The 17,763-nt window shown below is 37.3% G+C and overlaps 4 protein-coding genes across 5 annotated transcripts; 1 reads left to right on the forward strand and 3 right to left on the reverse strand.

Moving 5' to 3' along the window:
- Positions 1 to 95: 95 nt before the first annotated feature.
- Positions 96 to 3,904, forward strand: LOC111478373 ((S)-2-hydroxy-acid oxidase GLO1). 2 transcript variants are annotated; one of them, XM_023122589.1, is made up of 12 exons: positions 96 to 251; positions 1,135 to 1,293; positions 1,437 to 1,561; positions 1,783 to 1,829; positions 1,950 to 2,027; positions 2,155 to 2,279; positions 2,375 to 2,441; positions 2,538 to 2,600; positions 2,684 to 2,753; positions 2,853 to 2,953; positions 3,350 to 3,454; positions 3,531 to 3,904. In XM_023122589.1, exons 2-12 carry the CDS (start codon positions 1,157 to 1,159, stop codon positions 3,714 to 3,716), a joined length of 1,104 nt encoding a protein of 367 aa, XP_022978357.1. In that variant the 5' UTR covers positions 96 to 251; positions 1,135 to 1,156; the 3' UTR covers positions 3,717 to 3,904. The 2 variants fall into 2 exon arrangements, with proteins under 2 accessions (XP_022978357.1, XP_022978358.1); XM_023122590.1 differs by lacking the exon at positions 96 to 251 and adding an exon at positions 298 to 322.
- A 558-nt stretch (positions 3,905 to 4,462) lies between these two features.
- LOC111478717 (protein TIFY 5A) lies at positions 4,463 to 5,552 on the reverse strand. The gene is made up of 2 exons (XM_023123138.1): positions 5,288 to 5,552; positions 4,463 to 4,775 (listed from the first exon to the last, which is right to left on the reverse strand). The coding sequence occupies exons 1-2, from the start codon at positions 5,459 to 5,461 to the stop codon at positions 4,560 to 4,562; spliced, it is 390 nt and encodes a 129-aa protein (XP_022978906.1). The 5' UTR covers positions 5,462 to 5,552; the 3' UTR covers positions 4,463 to 4,559.
- A 1,558-nt stretch (positions 5,553 to 7,110) lies between these two features.
- LOC111478716 lies at positions 7,111 to 10,555 on the reverse strand. The gene is made up of 5 exons (XM_023123137.1): positions 10,225 to 10,555; positions 9,995 to 10,106; positions 9,797 to 9,889; positions 9,409 to 9,609; positions 7,111 to 7,635 (listed from the first exon to the last, which is right to left on the reverse strand). Exons 1-5 carry the CDS (start codon positions 10,539 to 10,541, stop codon positions 7,402 to 7,404), a joined length of 957 nt encoding a protein of 318 aa, XP_022978905.1. The 5' UTR covers positions 10,542 to 10,555; the 3' UTR covers positions 7,111 to 7,401.
- A 3,882-nt stretch (positions 10,556 to 14,437) lies between these two features.
- LOC111478741 (9-cis-epoxycarotenoid dioxygenase NCED3, chloroplastic-like) lies at positions 14,438 to 16,590 on the reverse strand. Its single transcript, XM_023123171.1, has one exon. It carries the CDS (start codon positions 16,499 to 16,501, stop codon positions 14,735 to 14,737), a length of 1,767 nt encoding a protein of 588 aa, XP_022978939.1. The 5' UTR covers positions 16,502 to 16,590; the 3' UTR covers positions 14,438 to 14,734.
- Positions 16,591 to 17,763: the final 1,173 nt, after the last annotated feature.

Below are 17,763 nucleotides of genomic sequence, written 5' to 3' on the forward strand. Positions count from 1 at the left end.
AGTGAAACAGATTTGGTCTGTAACGCTCACCTTCAAAATCCAATCCAAATAATGTGGTGTTGATCCCACCTCTTTTGTCTTAACCTTCAATACGATCACGGCATTCCTCTATCGCTCTTATATTATATTTCTTCTTTCTTTTTTGCACTATCCATTTGTAGACCTCAATCTCTCCCTCCTTCGCTCTTCGTTGTTATCTTTAACCCATCTTCATCACTTCGCTTCATCCATTTTCACTGCCGCATAGAAGGGTACGCTCTCTCTTTCATCTGTTCTTCTGCAATTTCTTGTTTGCCCATCTTCTTTCATCTGGGATTTTGTGGTACTCATTCATCCGTGTCTTCCGAGTTTTGTGTTTCATGTAGTTCTTAATGTTTCTACTCTGTTTCTTCATATGGGTTTGGGTTATTTTAGACTGATTTTTACGTATGTTATTTGAATTTGCTTTTGGTGATGATGGGTGGGCTTGTTTTCTGTTTCATTCTTTATTTATCGATGGAACTTGAATGAACGGAATCTGATAACTGGTTTACTTGTTAATCAATGGTTATTTGATATGGTATCTGTGAGATCCAACATTGCAACCTTCTTTATTGCAACATTCCAAGGGTGTGGAAACCTCTTCCTAGCCCGTTTTAAAACCTTGGGAAAAGCCCAACAAGTAAAAGGTAGAGCACGAAGAGGACAATATCTGCTAGCGTAGGTTTAGGGTTTAGAGTATTAGAGCCACATGAGACGGTGTGCAACAAGGACTGAGGAGTGGACATGAGGCAGTGTGCAGCAAGGATGTTGGGCCCCGAAGGGAGTGGATTTGGTGGGGGGCCCATTGATTCGAGAAAAGAACGAGTCCTAGCAAGGACGTTGGGCCCCGAAAGGGGGTGGATTGTGAGATCCCACATCGGTTGGCTTGAGCTGTTACGGTATCAGCCATCTCAAACATCAATCATACATTCCTTTTCTTGTGGATTCTGTACTATTATGTTTTAAATGTTAATTTCTCGTTCTTGATGAGAATCATTGCTTCACCCCCTTTCACTGTCGTAATTGTTTGAGTTTGGAGAATTCTGATGTCAAACATTTGAGATCGTTTCAATTGCTGGGCTTTGAATTCATTTCTGTCTTTCTTATATACAGTTGTGAGTACTCTGTTTGAAAGATGGAGATTACCAATGTCACTGAGTATGAGGCTATTGCAAAGGAGAAGTTGCCAAAGATGGTATATGACTACTACGCATCTGGTGCTGAAGACCAGTGGACCCTGAAGGAGAACCGCAATGCCTTTTCCAGGATTTTGTACGTTCCTTTTCATACCCACCAGTTCTTTTCAATATCTGTTCTTGAAGCAAGGACTTAATCAATATCTGTTCTTACAACAGCTCTAAAAAATGTTTCAAAAACTACTTATATCTAACAGTTGCTAAGTTTCATTGACACAGATTCCGTCCCCGTATTCTTATCGACGTAAGTAAGATAGACATGTCTACGACTGTGCTGGGATTCAAAATTTCAATGCCTATTATGATTGCTCCAACTGCCATGCAAAAGATGGCTCACCCTGAAGGTAAAAACTACTTTTATGGCGTATAAATCTTTTTGGTCACCCACAGACTTCTTAGTTGCATTTCGAGATTAGTCGTTCCATTATATTTGAACGAGAAAATTCAAGATCAAGATGAAATGTATCCATCAGAGAAACAAATCGTGCTTATTTGTGCTGACTTGCGTTTCCGTTCTTTCGAGAACGAGACTATTTTGATCTGAATGATTGCTGTTTCGATGCAGGGGAGTATGCAACCGCCCGAGCAGCATCTGCAGCAGGCACTATTATGGTTTAAATTTCTTTTTCTGAACCTAAAGTTTCATTATTCTCTTAGTATATGATCTTGACTTAGGATTAGTTAAGGACTTTATTTCTATGCTTGATTCAAGTGGTTCTTGAATTGTTTCAGACCCTTTCCTCGTGGGCTACCTCTAGTGTGGAAGAAGTTGCCTCCACTGGACCTGGCATTCGTTTCTTCCAGCTATATGTAAGTAAATAGTTTTCAAGAACAATAAGGAACAGCTTTTTATTTTACCAGCCAACTATTTACTGCTTCGTTTGTCTCGAATGTTTGGTCATAATCCACATCCAAATTCGCGTTATTGCTTATTCAGGTGTACAAGGATAGAAACGTGGTGGCGCAACTTGTGAGAAGAGCTGAAAAAGCTGGATTCAAAGCCATTGCCCTGACTGTGGACACTCCAAGGCTTGGTCGCAGGGAAGCTGATATCAAGAACAGGTGCGTTTGGATTCGTTGAGCCAGCTGGTATCGTTTCGGGTATCTCATAAACCTTGTCATCAAATGTTCTCACACATTGATGGCTTTTGGTGCAGATTTACTTTGCCACCATTTTTGACATTGAAGAACTTTGAGGGATTGGATCTTGGTAAAATGGACCAGGTAAGAGTGAAATGCCACTCCGTGCTGAGTTCTACGTCCATCAACTAAATCCTTGATAACGTTTTCTTTCTCGGTTGGGCTGTGTTTTCTTTGCAGGCAGACGACTCTGGACTTGCCTCATATGTTGCGGGGCAGATCGACCGTACTCTCAGCTGGCAGGTAACTAAAAAAAACGTCGAAGTTAAAAAAGACAATGTTATTATTATTATTACAGGATAGCTTATTTATACATTTACTTACAGGATGTGAAGTGGCTGCAGACCATCACCAAGTTGCCAATTCTAGTGAAGGGTGTACTTACTGCTGAGGACAGTAAGTAAAAACAGCAAAAACAAGACATAATCGTTTGATTCTATTCAAATCAATGTTTTTTCTATTAGTGTAATCTGATGTTTGCCCTCCAAATTGCAGCAAGGATCGCCGTTCAAAGTGGAGCTGCTGGAATTATTGTTTCAAATCATGGAGCTCGCCAACTCGACTATGTCCCTGCAACCATCATGGCTTTAGAAGAGGTACTTGATATGTAACGGCCCAAACCCATCGCTAGTAGATATTGTCCGCTTTGACCTTTTACATATTGTTGTTAGCTTCACGGTTCTAAAATGCATCTACTATGGAGAGGGTCTAGCCCTACTCCCCTCGCACCGTCCGGCGATTGGCTCTAATACCATTTATAACCGCCTCAGTCCACCGCTATTAGATATTGTCCGTTTTAGCCGTTATATATTTCCGTCAGCCTCATGATTTTAAAACGCGTCTGTTAGGGAGAAGTTTCTCCACCCTTAGGAATGCTTCGTTCTCCTCTCCAACTCATATGAGATCTCACATGGTACAATTGCACAGTACTAATACCAAACATGTGGGGTTGTCTTTTGAGCTATGATCACTGTCCAATACTCCGATTTCAGGTTGTCAAAGCTGCTAGAGGCGAAGTTCCTGTTTTCTTGGACGGCGGTGTTCGGCGTGGAACAGACGTTTTCAAAGCATTAGCACTCGGCGCATCTGGCATATTTGTAAGTAAAATAACCGCATGCACACACGTACGCATCAGATGATTCACTTAACAAGTATCGTGTTCATCAATGTTAGATTGGGAGGCCAGTGGTGTTCTCTTTGGCAGCAGAGGGCGAGGCTGGTGTGAGGAAAGTTCTTCAGATGCTGCGTGACGAGTTTGAGCTGACAATGGCGTTGAGCGGGTGCCGCTCACTTCAGGAGATCACACGCAACCACATTGTAGCCGACTGGGACACTCCTCGTGTCGTACCGAGGCTATGAGAGATGGTTGTGTTGTGTATGCAAGCAAGGAACAGCAATTGGCAGTGTTGAATTCTTGGGGTTCTGATATTATAGCATATGAACGATGCTCTGTTATGATAAGCATATGTGATGTCTTCTTGAATGGGATATTACATTCATCCTATATTGTTTCTGTTGCCAATAATGGAAAAAAGGTATTTTGAATTTAAATTTAAGCTATCAATTAATTTTTTAAAATATCTATTTTATCATTAATCTAATAAACTCAAAATTAAAAAATTAAAAAGTTAAATATGTTAAATACTTTTAAAATTTAAAATTTAGAAACTAAAGTTAGACGCTTACGTGGACTTGTGGAAAATAAGAGAAATTTGATTAAAAAAACGTTTTAAAAAAGATTAATAATGCAACCAACTACGTCCCTTTTCTCCTACGCGTTCCCTCTGTGGGCCCCACCCACCACTTTAATTATCCCTCCTATTTTACTCATTTTTTACGCTTCCATTTATTTTATTTTATTTTATTTTCCACGCACTTTTAAAATAAAACATTTTAAAAAATTCATAAAACTATTATTTATTGGAGGAGATATTTGATTATTTAAAATTTTTATCAACCATTGTGATATTAAGATTATTCTCACTTTAACTATAGTCTCAATTCTTTCGTATATTCTTACCTAAATGTGCTGCGTATATCTTTATCTACGTGTCAAATAACAATTAACAAATGAAAGAAATTAATATAGAAGCTGAGGAAAAAAATAAAACAGCAGAAGCAAATAATAGTAATTTACAAAAGGCCATACATATAATTGAAAGAAAAAGGGTGGAATGAATTAAGAAGCAGAAATGGTAATTTTTAGTTGTCTCCGTTGTTGTAATAATTCTGTGGTGGAGAAGTGGGTTGGGCTCTATGCTTCCTCTTCTGCAGAAATCTTTGCAGCGATCTCTTCATCAACAGCCCCGGGGTGGTCGGAGTTACAGGCGCCGGAGACTGCTGTAGTATCGGCCACGGCGTTTCGTTCGGACCCTTCTCCTCCATTTCTCTAGTCGCCAACTTTAAAATCGCTATGGCCTGCAATAATCCTCCCTTGTAAAATCATAAATTTGTTGAAGTAAAAGAATATATTTTCATCCGTGCAAGATCAAAAACAATAGGTGGATTCAAGGTCATGTCCTTCACTTATTCATATCAATTGAATCCTGTTGGGAGGTGTGATAAAAAAACTACTCTGTATTTTGTATTTTTTTCAAATGCTCAAAATTAATATGAGTATATTTGAGGGAAAGAGTAGGTTCATTTTAAGGAAACAAAAGAAAAGCTTTTCATCTAAGACGACATGTCAACAAACCCGAACGCGGTGTCGACTTCATGACAGAAGCCAACCCACGCGTAGTGTCGCGTGAAGAATTCATATTGAACGACGATTTTAGTTGGAAAGAAAAGTTACACATCCAATCCAATCAATGGACGTCACGTGGATTTTCAGAAGAAAGGCAACCCGGGTGTAGGAAAGTTCCGTACTACGCAGCAGCAAAAAAAAAAAAGAAAAAAAGAAAAAAAAGATGTTGGTTTCGTTTTGTCACCTGAAGCTCTGTAGCGTCACAGACGCAGATCCGGCCGTTGTAGAAGATGGTGAGTTGTTGGCTTTGAGGGTTGGCGTTAGGGGCGGCGACGGCGGCGATAGCGGAGGAGGTGGGAGAAAGACGAAGTTCCAGGTTGCAGTTTCGCCTCATTCTGAGAGAGGAGTTAGTTTTCATGACAATAGGGCTCTGAAGTAGTAGTAGTAATAATAATAATAATAATAATAATAGAAATGGGATTGGGATTGGGAGGTCGCCTTCTTTCTCTTTATATAATTTGAAGAAATGTACGGTTTTTTAAGAATGGTTTGGCCGAAAAAAGAAAAAGGAAAAAGAAGGAGCTGCAGTGCTTGACGGGAGCGGTGGAATACGGTGTCGTTTTAGGAAGATAAATAAGCACGTTATAAATGACTCTTCTTCATACCACAACTTGATGAACCATGTTTCACTCAAAGTCGCTATATTGTATTCGGTAGCATCCCAATGCTACTTATGGTGTTTTGACGCTATCCACAAAATTTTAAAATGAACGCAGGCTATAATTATATATTATTTCCAGTCAAAAAAAAAAAAAAAAAATCACCTTCGAACAGGAAATTTCATATATTGATTTATGCATAATTATCAAAGTATTGGAATATTTTTAGTAGGCTCAGGACGAGAGTGAAGATCACAAAGGGAACAAAGACCTCGCACGACCAAATATATATATATATTTATTTATTTTTATAAAAAATCATTAATATCCTTCAAATTTTTTTAAAAAATAAAAAATATCATTAAAAATTCTTTGCTCGGATTAATTAACTTATTATTTTTTTGATTGAATACTGTTATTTTAGTATAATTTTATAATTATTTTGATTACCCTTTTAAATATATATTTCAACGGCATTTTTAATATTTTATACTCTCCCACATAATGGTGAACTATTATGAAAAAAATGGGTAAAGCATTATGATAATGAAGTTAGGTGTAATATAATAGTTGAAAATTAAGTGCGATAATGGAAAAGAATCATACATTAATTATCTTGAATATATTCATAAACGTGTTTCACGTATAAAGCTTAATTTTAATTTTTTTTTATCATAAATAAACAACAGATGAGAAAAGTTATTATAATTATTCCCTCTAGTTTTCAATAAATTATGGATTTTTGATCGTAAAAAGAAACAAAAAAAAAAAGGAAATATTATTATTATTTAGTTAAAAAAAAAGGCCGAGTTTGGGGGGAAAGAAATAATTTGGTAGGGTGATAAAGACGGGAATACAAAAAAAAAAGAAGCAAGTGGCCAAAATAAAGCCTTATCCTCCCAAATTAGGGGACCCAACAACAAAATGTGTGCGAATTTTACACGTGCCGCCTCAGACCTTTTTTTTTTTAGGTTGCTTTACTTTATTCTTTCTTACCTCGTTTTTTTTGTGTTTATTTCTTTAAAAAAAAAAAAGAAAAAAAGATAAAAGATAAAAGAATATTTTTTCCTATTATTTTTAAATTCACACTATTTACTTGCCCTCGATGGTATCTCACTATTTATTTTTTTAAAAAAATTTGAAATCTATTATTTTTTCTTTCTTATTTGATTTATTAATTATTTTGTTATTTAGTAGCAACTACAATCTCAAATAAGTTTTTATTTTAATTTGATTCCTATCATTTTAAAAATTTACATTTAATACATAGCTTAAAACTTGAACTCCGAACTCTATCATTTCAAAAATTTCAATGTCGTTCTTCACGTTCAATCAAACAAAACCTCACAAATTGTCAGACATTGTAATCTTAAATACGTAGAATATTTCTATACATAAGACAATAAACTAGGAGTGCAGTTCGATTGTATTACAAAGACAGAACTAAGTAAAAAATGACTTGAAAACAGCTTCGTACATTTAACCAACCCAACGAAAGAGGTCAAATTAAAGCTAATAAACTGAATTAAAATTCTGGGATCAAATTTGTCATTAAACAAATGGCTCATTGTTTCAATCAAACAATGGATGGGTGTTGGGAGGGTGAGAGACAAGGGAGATTATTTCATTGTTATATTCAAAATGTAGTGGAAAATGAACTCACGAGCTAGTAAGTAACTACACCAGCAGAGGAGTAGAATTAAGCCCAAGGCCACTTGGCCTTTGTCCAAATGAACTCACGAGCTGCATTCTCACTCTCACAATGGACTATGTCATTCCCTCTTTTCAGTTCTTGATGTTTATTTTCGTTCGATCCAATTCCCTGGCAGCATTGAAGTTGTTGATCACGAATTGTAGCATCTGTCTTGTATGAAGGGTTGGTATACCTTGGGTGTTGAAGAAATTGTACACCTTTCCACCATAGCTTGAAAGCCTGGGGATCAGAAACAAACCACAGTCAGAATCAAGAAGATAATAGAGGTAAACTGACCAAATGTTGGGCATAATAGAAGACAGAGCCAGCTTTCAGCCAAATGGTTAAGGGTTCAACACCTTGCAGGTGACCTACTAGGGGTATGGTTGTAAACATTTCCCAAGTCTCACAAGCTTTAAAAGGTGAAAATTCAAGCACTATTATTAGACATGGAAAGAAGTGAGAGGATCATATAGTGCAAACATAACCTATTCAGGCTCTCATATGTGATGACATGACAATGATGCAATGAAGGCCTCACTCAGTACTTCGAAGTCTGTATGTCCCTAAAGCACGAACACCATACAAGGCCGTGGCAACCTTAAAATAGTGAGGATATTCTCAACAAGGAGCCAGATAAATAATACGGCCTTGAGATTGAGATATTGGCAGGGATTCATCATATGAAGCAGATAGCTTTTGTTGGAGGAAGAGCCATAGTGGAATCTATTGGTTGCAAGGGGTCGAGTAGTGGGGGAAAGGAGAAGAAATGAGGTTGGATTTTCAAACTAGACTTGGAAATGGCATCGAGATTTTCTTTGAAGAAATGAAAAGAACAAGATTTTCCTCCAAGTGGTTAATGTGGTCAAACGCAAGACTCTTGGTCTTTCTTTAAGAGAAGCCTAAAATGAGGATTTTTCCTATCAAGATGGCTTGAGACTATTAGGATCACTAAAAAATGCACACACTCGATCGAGATGAACACAAAGAACAAAAACAATTCAAGAAAAAATATTGGCTAAAGGTTTTATGGATGACTTCAGGTATATATAACAAGAGAGAACACAGAAAATAAAGAAAAGTACATTTTGAGTAGTGATGGGTATATATATGGTTTCAATTTAATAAATATAGCTTCCAAAGATTTAAACCTACATATCATCTAACAAATATATCTCTATCAAATCTTTACCAAATATCTACCATATTTATCTCTATCAAATCTTTAAGAAATATCTTCCAAATATATCTCGACCAGATCTACGCATCAGGCTACATATCCCATACATTATCCCAACAGAGACTCCATTTCTCTCGGTCCATGGCTTATTAGAAGGCTAGCAAGTAAGCCAATAACTCATTAAGAGATGAAGTTGAATCTCCACCCCTTAAGGTTATTGAAATAAAAAGAATATTACTAAGTACGTAAAGACATTATCCATTTAACCCACTCATAGTTTACAAACGATCCTACAAAGATTGGGAATCTTTTCTTGAAGTCATCAATTTGTGAACCAATCTGAATTTTGATGCAGTGAAAGACATGGTAAGAAAAATTTTCTATGTGTAGCGAGTTGGGAAAGGTATAGCCATTTGGTCGACCAGAGCAGTCACTCTTCGTCCATCCAAAGAAGTTATAGGTATTGATAATGTGAAGAAGAGAAATCTAATGTTGACAATGGATGAAGGGAGGAAATTCATGGTTTGGCAAAGTTTCATTGTTCTTCTTGGTGCTTTCTTTCAAAATCGTTTTGTAACCATTCTTCTTTTGCAATTAACCATAATTGGAGTAATTTCTTGCAAACTCTTGATAGGAATATGGACCTTTTGCATTTAAACTTACCCTACACCAGCGACAAGCATCTCCTAATCGTTTAGATAAAGATGAAACAACATTTAATCAAATGGTTCTAGATAAGAGGTTTAATCACTTGATCTGGAATACGACATGAACATTAAGCTGTTGAAGAAGACAACTAATAACAAGTTCAAAAGTTACCCAATTCCACTTACATGCCAATATATCCATATAGCAACTTTGTGAGGCATCAGATAGAAGAACATCGAGTGACTAGACCCAAAAGATGCGGACACCCTTTTTACTTTCAAAGTGGCAGTAAAGTAGTCACCAAGTTCCGGGTGCTGAACTGAGATTGCCACAGATAAATACTCACCAGGAGCACTTGCTTTGATACTCCAATTCCCAAGCATGTCCTGAAATTATGAACATGTAACGACAAATAAAACTACAGTAAACCAATTGATTGCAAGTGTCATGAAGATTGGGAGCTCACGCATCTATGCAAATGGCAGCTAGAAGAAAATGGATATAGTTATAATTGAACATAAATTTTCAAATGGAATGTCATATAAAAAAGGGAACAGAACCAGCAAGACTTACCATAAAAGGACTGACATGCAACGGCTTAGCGATTAAATCAGAATTTGGATTGAAAACAAAGATGACTCTCTCACCCCATGGCGTATTAGTTACCTAAACAAAACAGGCATCTCTTTGACTTCAATTTCTTCTTTGCATTTTCAAACATGGCTTATACTTAATATATGTAAAACATATAAAAGAAAGAAAAGTAGATGCCTCAGCTATGCATTTCTTCAACTGCTGCGCGGAGCCTTCGATTTCGTAGCAGTAATACAAACTCAACGGATTTTGTTCATATCCCACACTGGATGGAATCGTCAGAAGAGAACTGAAAGTAACATTAATGAAACGAAGCTTCAATTCAATCCATAAACATACTTATAAACATAGTAAGTAGACAATGGAATGAATGCGAATTAAGAAGATGAGAGGAATCAAGAAATTACACAGGTCCAGAGGTACCAGCTACACGGCGAGCATCGTCGGCAGAGAGATGATTAGACGGAGGGGAAGGCGAGAGGTCGAGGTCAATTAGGGCATAACGAACAGCGTACCTGAAAGAATGGTGGACAGGGCGCCTTCGCTGGTGCCAAACAATACCTTCATATAAAGTGACGGAATCTTCTCCTGTTCCGGAACCGGCCGGAGCAGTGGTACGGAAGAAAAGACGGCCGAGAAAGCATCGGAAGTGGAGGAGAAGGGAGAGGATGAGAGAGGTGAGGAAGGTACTGACAATGGTGCCCAAAAGATAAAGCGCTTCCATTTTCTCCCTCCACCAATTACCTTTTTGCATATATATATAATTAATTAATTAATTAAAATGGCGCCAACCACATTCCTTGCAAATTTACCAGAAAAATTTCGAGCTTTTGATGTCTTAAATAAAAAAAAAATAAAAAAAAATAAGATTTTTGTTAGGGGTTATTAAAAAAATATTATTAGGAACTAAAATTACAACATAAATCTAAAAAAGTCAACGCCAACGACCCACGTTACAAACCAAAACCAACCTTTTGTGGGCTTTAATAAAGGAAAGCCCATAACTCAAAATGCTCTGTCGGCCCACACCATATATCAAGCCCAATTAAAACATACGGCCCAAAACCGGCTTTGAAAAGAAGGAATGATAAAACAACCCAAAAATATATAAGACGCTATTTTTTACCCACTCGAACGCATATTAATCGTTTTCTATTTCTTACTTTCTAAGTCTAAATATTAACACAATTAGATTAACCTATGGAGCTCACTAAATGAAAGCTAATAAAAAAAACTAATTGAAACTACGAAATCTAGTGGAGGATTATTAGGTTTGGTTAGTCTCGATCTACTATACCATAATAATGAAGTTTAAACGTTTTGAAAAGTTGTTCAAAACAGGTTTTTTGTGGTGTTAAACGTAGAATAGATCATATTCGTATATAGTAATATAATCTAGTGATTTACTAGTTTTGTTACCAAATCTATGATTTCATGGTTTGTTACTAATCTTCATTATACACATTTATAAATACATGAGGTCGTGACCCTAAGGTCATTGAGCCATTCAACCTAACATGGTATCAGAATCATGCCCTAAACTTAGTCGTGCCATGAGAGCTTATGCTCAAAGTAGACAATATCATACCATTGTGGAGAGTCGTGTTCATCTAACAGTTTGAAGTCATATCTTGGGGCCGATTGCTTTCGGGCATGCACATGCAAGTTGAAGCCCATTCGGGCAAGTGGACCAATCAGAAAACGAGGAAATTGGTGTGTCCAAAGACAGAAACAGGCAAATGAATGGTAATTGAGAGACAATGTTCATGATGTGTCGAGAACATGTAAAAACCTGTTGTGAACGAAATGACGTTGATGGATGATCCTGTAGAGCAACAAATTCAGGGGCGAAATGCCCAACTGTATTATCAAAATGGGGCCGTTTTCTTATATATATTGTCGGCCGACCACTTTTCCGGCAAACCTTCCTTGGTCGGTGCATCTTGTCCGTAGTAATTACCCATCTTACCCTTCAAACCTTCGAGATTTTTAACAAGTGGGGTGAGTTTAAAACAATCTTCTTACTTAGGGTTACTTTCTGTATTTAAAAAAAATTAAAGGTAATATTTTAAGTAGTAACTATCCCGACTTTTGATTTCGTTCTTATAGTAGTAGCAAGTGAGTATAGGCATAATAACGACGTAACGATTGAAAGTCAATCGAGACAAAGTTCGACCTGAAAAAAAAAATGATAACTTGGATATTATGTTAAAGAGACGTATTTTAAATAGTACGTAGAAGTGTTGAGAAGGCTATCGGAAAACCGACGTTTGGATAAGAGTGAAAATGACCTTAAAAGCCCTAGTGTATGCGTGTGGACGTGCGTAGATTACCGGTTATGTATGAAATGGTGGATGAGGAATTTACAATAGGAAGAGATGAAGGGGAAGGGGGAATGGGCCCACACATCAACACAAATGAAATTAGATAAATATAAGGATACTAACATGTTGGCATGAAAGCAACTAAATTGGCGTTTCTTTTTTCTCTGTCTAAAAAAAAAATAATTTTATTTTGTCTCTCGGTGCGAGGGTAGTTTGGTCATTTCAGCAATTTGGGCTTACCCGACGAAAGAAAATGTTTTCGTCAGCTTTTCATTTTGAAGATCTTGAAGAGTCTTGGAAGTTATGTGAATATAAAAATAATTTAATATCCGAGTTTGGAAAGAAAAATAAAAAATAAAAAATAAAAAAGAGTGATAATCCATGAAGGAATGGTAGAGGAAATGATAGACATTTATGATGAGATGCGTAAATGTAGGGATTGGGAGGCGACAGCAGCGGAAAAATGAAGCTGCGTGAGTCACAGAGTTGGCAGTAATGTGGGAAGAATAATACTTATTTTATTATATTTTGGTCTAAAGGATGACGTTGTTTCCAATTATCTATGCAATCGTCTTATACCCAAAACTGTAGGCACTCCATACCCACACAAACACTTAACGCAACTCTTCAATTTCTCAAGGGCCTCCTTCCTTTTCCTTTTATTTTGTAACTAATACGTCACTTCCCAACATCTAGATAATACGTCACCTCCGGACGTCTAGATATTATCTAGGATATAAAATTGTAATGTCATGTAATAGCTCAAATTCACCACCAATAGATATGGTTCGTTTTATTTTATTACTGTCAACTTCACATTTTTAAAACACGAATATTAGAGAGAGTTGTCAACACTTTTACCTCTTAAACCACCTCCTTGGAGCCCAACACCACATCCTTCTGTATCTGGTTTTGATACCACTTATAACAGCTCCCCGTTAGCTAATACTCTTTGCGCGTGATTTTTTTTTTTATTATTATTATTAAAAGAGGGAGAGATGGGCGGGAAGGCTTTTTTCGGCCTTCAATTGCAGATTTGTTGGCAATAAATGCAATAATATAAATAAAAAAATATAAAAGAAGAGAAGAGTGAAAGGTGAAAGGGCAGAAGAAAGAAGCCATATGGCGCCGCAAGCGGCTGGACACGAAGGGCGCACGCACACCCAGGCTCTGCCTCTGTGGGCTGCCTTATATTTTTATATAAATGCCGTTGTTTGTGTGGCTGCCTCTCATGACATTGAACCTGATCACCATACATTTTTTTTGGGGATGTCTCCTTCCCTCTCCTACCAACCCTAATTTCCTTTTAATATAATCTTTTAAATTTTATTTTTTATCACCTATAACTTAATTTATCATAGTGCTAACACACTGGTATGATATTATCCATTTTGAGTACAAGTTCTTATAGCTTTGTTTTGGATTTTTTCAAAAGGCCTCATACCATGAAGAGTGTATTTTTTTATTATAAACTCATAATAATTCCCTAAATTAGTCGAAGGATAAAATTATTTTTAAAATGATATGGGGATTTGATTATAATAATCGGAAAAACAAAAGGTCTAAGGTGTGATTTGATTGGGCGAATTAGATGGATAGATGTGTGGGTGAAAATTTGCATACACAAAAAAATATAATAATAAATAAAGGTTAAGTTAATGGGATTGAAGAAACACATATACTTCCCTTTCCAAATTCCAACTTCTTCAAAAAGTACTTTTTTATTTTTTATAATTTTTTTTATAATTGAGTCAAACATTGACTTTTTACTCGCTGCTGCCTCAATTCAGCACCCTTTTACTCATTTTCATTTTTTTAATTAATATTATTTAAAAAGAAAAAAAGAAAGGGAGGCTTTTGTAGAGTAGCTAGACAACCTAGGACGACGGGCAAGTAGAAGTGTTGTGTTATTTATGTTCCCTATTGATGAAAATTCTACTGGTTGAACTAATGAGTAACCTTTAAAATATATCAATGCTATTTATATCAACCAGGTTGAAAATAATATCATAATTTTAGTAAAAGTGATGAGGTTTTTGAGTGTCACATGATTTCCAAACGCCAACCGACCAACATGGTTTCACTTTAATAATTATGTTAGGGGGTTATATTAATTCCATGTCGATTGCTTTTTTGTTTATTTTACCAAATTTACCCAAACAGCCATATTTTCTGCATCACCTGGGCCCCACACCCTCATACCCAATATTATTCTCTCTCTATCTTCTTAATATTATCTGATCCATTTTTTTTAAAAAAATTAAACCGAAAAATTCATATCAGACTCAGAAAGGGAGCGTAAATACGATAAGTATTATTATTATTATTATTTTTTTTTTTTTACAGAAAATAAACAGAAACCAGCTGAGCTCGAAATCTACTGAACTGTCCAAAAGCTACAAGCTGGGCTTCCTCGTCAAATCACTCACTCAATAAACCTAAAAAAAAGAAAAAAAGACACAGAAACAAAAAGGTAATTGGGTTTTTAATGCGAATACGAGAGAATCCGGGGACCTGTCTCAATGCCATCCCTCTGGTAATTTCTCCCTTTTTCGCCTAAGAAAATCACTTTCTTTTGATTTGTTTGAATCAATTAAGCTTGATTTTGCAAGTGTTTTGCGTCGATGAATGTCCCGTGAAAGCCATAGGGTACTCTGGATGGCAGCTTCACTGTAGCTTCCACTTTCAAATCCATGGCGTTCACTATCTGTAACTCTGATTTCCATGTCCTTTCATCGTGGACGAAAGCTAAAATGTACCCTTCGTCTTCCTTCTCCCCTGAATTCCCCTCTTTCTGTAAGAAAAACGGCTCTCCTCCGAATTTTCTACCGCCGTAAATATGCTTTTTTACCTCCCCTGTTACTAGATCAACCTTCGCAAATCCCGAAACCTTCGGCCATGGCTCTGCAATCGCAAGATACGCATATCGGGTTTTCCGCCCCAGACGGTTTCTATTCACCATTCCGGCTTCTAGATTCACCTGCTCCTTCTCATCGCTGATAATTGGGCGGCGCGTGGATTTCCCCGTTCTCAAATTCAGCCGAATTTCCGACAGTACGCTTTTCAAATTCTCATCGCACTCGTTGAAAATGGAATCCGGCGGCGTCATGCAAGACCCAATAACCACGACCTCCTCTGTCTCCGGCTCCTCCCAAGCATTCCACAAATGGAAGCAGAAGGTGTCCGGCGATTCCACCCAGATTAAATCATCGGAATTTGTGGCATTTTTGGGGAGAATTCCGAATCGGGATTTCTTGTTCTTGTCGTAAATCACCGGAGATCCGCCCTTGAGCATTTCTTGAAGCTTGAACACGACTTGCTGGTCGGGGATTACAACGAAATTCTCGGTGATGGCGAAATCGTGCATCATGGTCGGAGTTTGAAGAGGGATTTCAACGTCTTTGGATTTGATTCCGTCGGGGGAGAATCGGAAGTACTTGAGATACGGCTTCCGAACGACGTCGTAGCTTAAGGCGTAGAGCTCTCTGGAGACTGGGTCCACTTTCGGGTGTGCGATCATTGTGGAATCAAGCTGTGTGTTGAAATCGTAACGGCCTACAGTTTCAAGGTCTCCTGAAGGCGTGATACGCACGTGGTACGGCAAATCGTCTTCTGACATCGCCAAAAGCCGGTCGTTAAAATACACCAAACCGGCGTTCGCCACTCCGGTTCCCTTCTTATGGTCCACCAGCCCGAACATCCCTCGCGCGTAGAATAGTAACAGCCGAGCAATTCCGGAGTGCCCATGGAGTTCGCCAATCGCTTTAGGGAAAATCGGTCGCCCGAGCTGTTGTTCCTGAGCCAGACGTTGTGTCTGCGTGAACCGGCAGGCATAGCTAGCGGAGCCGTCATTGATGGTGACGGCGTGGACCATACCGTCGCCGTCGAATAGGTGATGACCGGCGGTGGGTTCAAATAGAGGATTAGCACCGTTGCGGAGGTAGACACCGTTAATGCAATCCGGGATGGTTCCGGTGACAGGGAGGTTATATTTGACGGGTTGTTCAGGGACGGGAGCGAAGTTGCCGGAGATTTGGACACGTGGGTCGGCGGTTTTAGGGAGTGGGTGGCGGAGCTCGTGGGAAAGCAAGGCGGATTCCGCCATGTCGAGGGCGATTGAAGCGGATTTCTGAAGGAAATTCCAGTTGGAATTAGGGGATTTAATGAGATTGTCGTGAAAATTAGGAGAATGATTGGGGAAATGAAGAACAGAAGGGGAGTGAAGAGCGGAATGAATAACGGCGTTGTGATTGGAAGGTTGCCTGATGTGGTTAACATTCTTGAAACCATTAATTGATTTCGTGGAATTGTGGAACCCCAAGTAATCCAGACAAGGAGGAGAAGGAGAAGAAGCCGCCATGGGTTTAAAGATGTGAGTGAGTGAGTGAGTCCAAATTAAATAGAAATTGAAATTGAGAAAGCAAAAAAAAAAAAAGAAATTTATTAAAAAAAAAAAAAAAGTTTTGGAGAGGAAAGGGAGAGAAAATGAGGTATAAATAGAGAGTGGGGCGGTGATAGAAAGAGAAATGAAGAGGTCCACTTCAGACATCTTACACAACACCACGTGGTTGTTTTCTGGAGAAGGCACCACAACAAAATACGCTAACTAATAATAATTATCATAATTACATTTATTTACATTTTGTTATTGCAATAACGTCGTTATCATAGCCCAAGAAATCCCGCGTTCGGTCCTCAAAGGCGTCACAACCAACCCACGTGGCCGTTTTCTGGGTTCCTTTCAACCACGAAATCTTGGTCACATCACTGTGCCCCTCCGGACCCACCTTTACTTATTATTAATAATTAATTAATTATAAAAAAAATAACCCCAAATAAGATTAATTTAACTAATCCTCACCACCATCCTCTTCCTCTCCCTTTTCTTTACAATTATTTTTTTAATTTTCTCACGCTCATTTATATTATAGTTTATTGATTATATATATATATATATATATATATATATATTTAATGTTTTACAAGTTAAAAAGAGATAATCTAAGGTTAGTTATTATTTTTAAAGAAATGGAGAAATTAATTCTGTTTTAATTAACATCTTTGTATGGTATATATAAGCAAGTATAACCTTTTTGTGTCCATGTCAAAACATAAATGGGTAGAGAATTTAATTTGTTCTTTTTTAACCTATTTTGAGAGAGAAATCTAAAATTTTATGAATATTAATTATAAACAATTTGCGTCAAAATTTATGACGACAATAACCTTCAAGTTGATATTCTCTCGGGTCCCCTAATTCCTATTGTCTACAATTTTGACAAGGAAAAAAAAAACAACAAAACAAAAAAAAAAAATTGCGGTTGGACAGTCTTCGACTGTGGTCCACTACTAAACGGACGGCACCGCTACCTACGGCGGCCGGACCAAAAGAATGAAAGTGATTGACTATTTGGCTTTGATATCTATCTACCTCTCATCGATTTTGCTTCCACTTTAATTATAAGGTAAGCCGCAATTGTAGGGATATTCTTTTTTTTTTTTTTTATGGAACAAAAACTAAAACACAATTATTTTAATTTTATAAATTTATGCGATAAATTAAACATATTTTACGAAAAAATATTGCAAAATAAGAATAACTAACATGTTTATTTGCTAATA

The sequence above is a fragment of the Cucurbita maxima genome, unplaced genomic scaffold (assembly GCF_002738345.1).
Source record: "Cucurbita maxima cultivar Rimu unplaced genomic scaffold, Cmax_1.0 Cma_Scf00004, whole genome shotgun sequence".
Lineage (NCBI taxonomy): Eukaryota > Viridiplantae > Streptophyta > Magnoliopsida > Cucurbitales > Cucurbitaceae > Cucurbita > Cucurbita maxima.

What these genes read in the sequence shown, in the direction of transcription:
- LOC111478716 (XM_023123137.1), bottom strand. Translation starts at nt 10,541, where the DNA reads ATGGAAGCGCTTTATCTTTTGGGCACCATTGTCAGTACCTTCCTCACC. An exon ending in TGAAGAAATGCATAGCTGAG is followed by an intron (nt 9,890 to 9,994) that starts GCATCTACTTTT and finishes TGTTTTGTTTAG; the next exon opens with GTAACTAATACGCCATGGGG. An exon ending in TGCATGTCAGTCCTTTTATG is followed by an intron (nt 9,610 to 9,796) that starts GTAAGTCTTGCT and finishes TCATAATTTCAG; the next exon opens with GACATGCTTGGGAATTGGAG.
- LOC111478741 (XM_023123171.1), bottom strand. Translation starts at nt 16,501, where the DNA reads ATGGCGGCTTCTTCTCCTTCTCCTCCTTGTCTGGATTACTTGGGGTTC.
- LOC111478717 (XM_023123138.1), bottom strand. Translation starts at nt 5,461, where the DNA reads ATGAAAACTAACTCCTCTCTCAGAATGAGGCGAAACTGCAACCTGGAA. An exon ending in GTGACGCTACAGAGCTTCAG is followed by an intron (nt 4,776 to 5,287) that starts GTGACAAAACGA and finishes GGATTATTGCAG; the next exon opens with GCCATAGCGATTTTAAAGTT.
- LOC111478373 (XM_023122589.1), top strand. Translation starts at nt 1,157, where the DNA reads ATGGAGATTACCAATGTCACTGAGTATGAGGCTATTGCAAAGGAGAAG. An exon ending in AATGCCTTTTCCAGGATTTT is followed by an intron (nt 1,294 to 1,436) that starts GTACGTTCCTTT and finishes TCATTGACACAG; the next exon opens with ATTCCGTCCCCGTATTCTTA. An exon ending in ATCTTGGTAAAATGGACCAG is followed by an intron (nt 2,442 to 2,537) that starts GTAAGAGTGAAA and finishes TTTTCTTTGCAG; the next exon opens with GCAGACGACTCTGGACTTGC.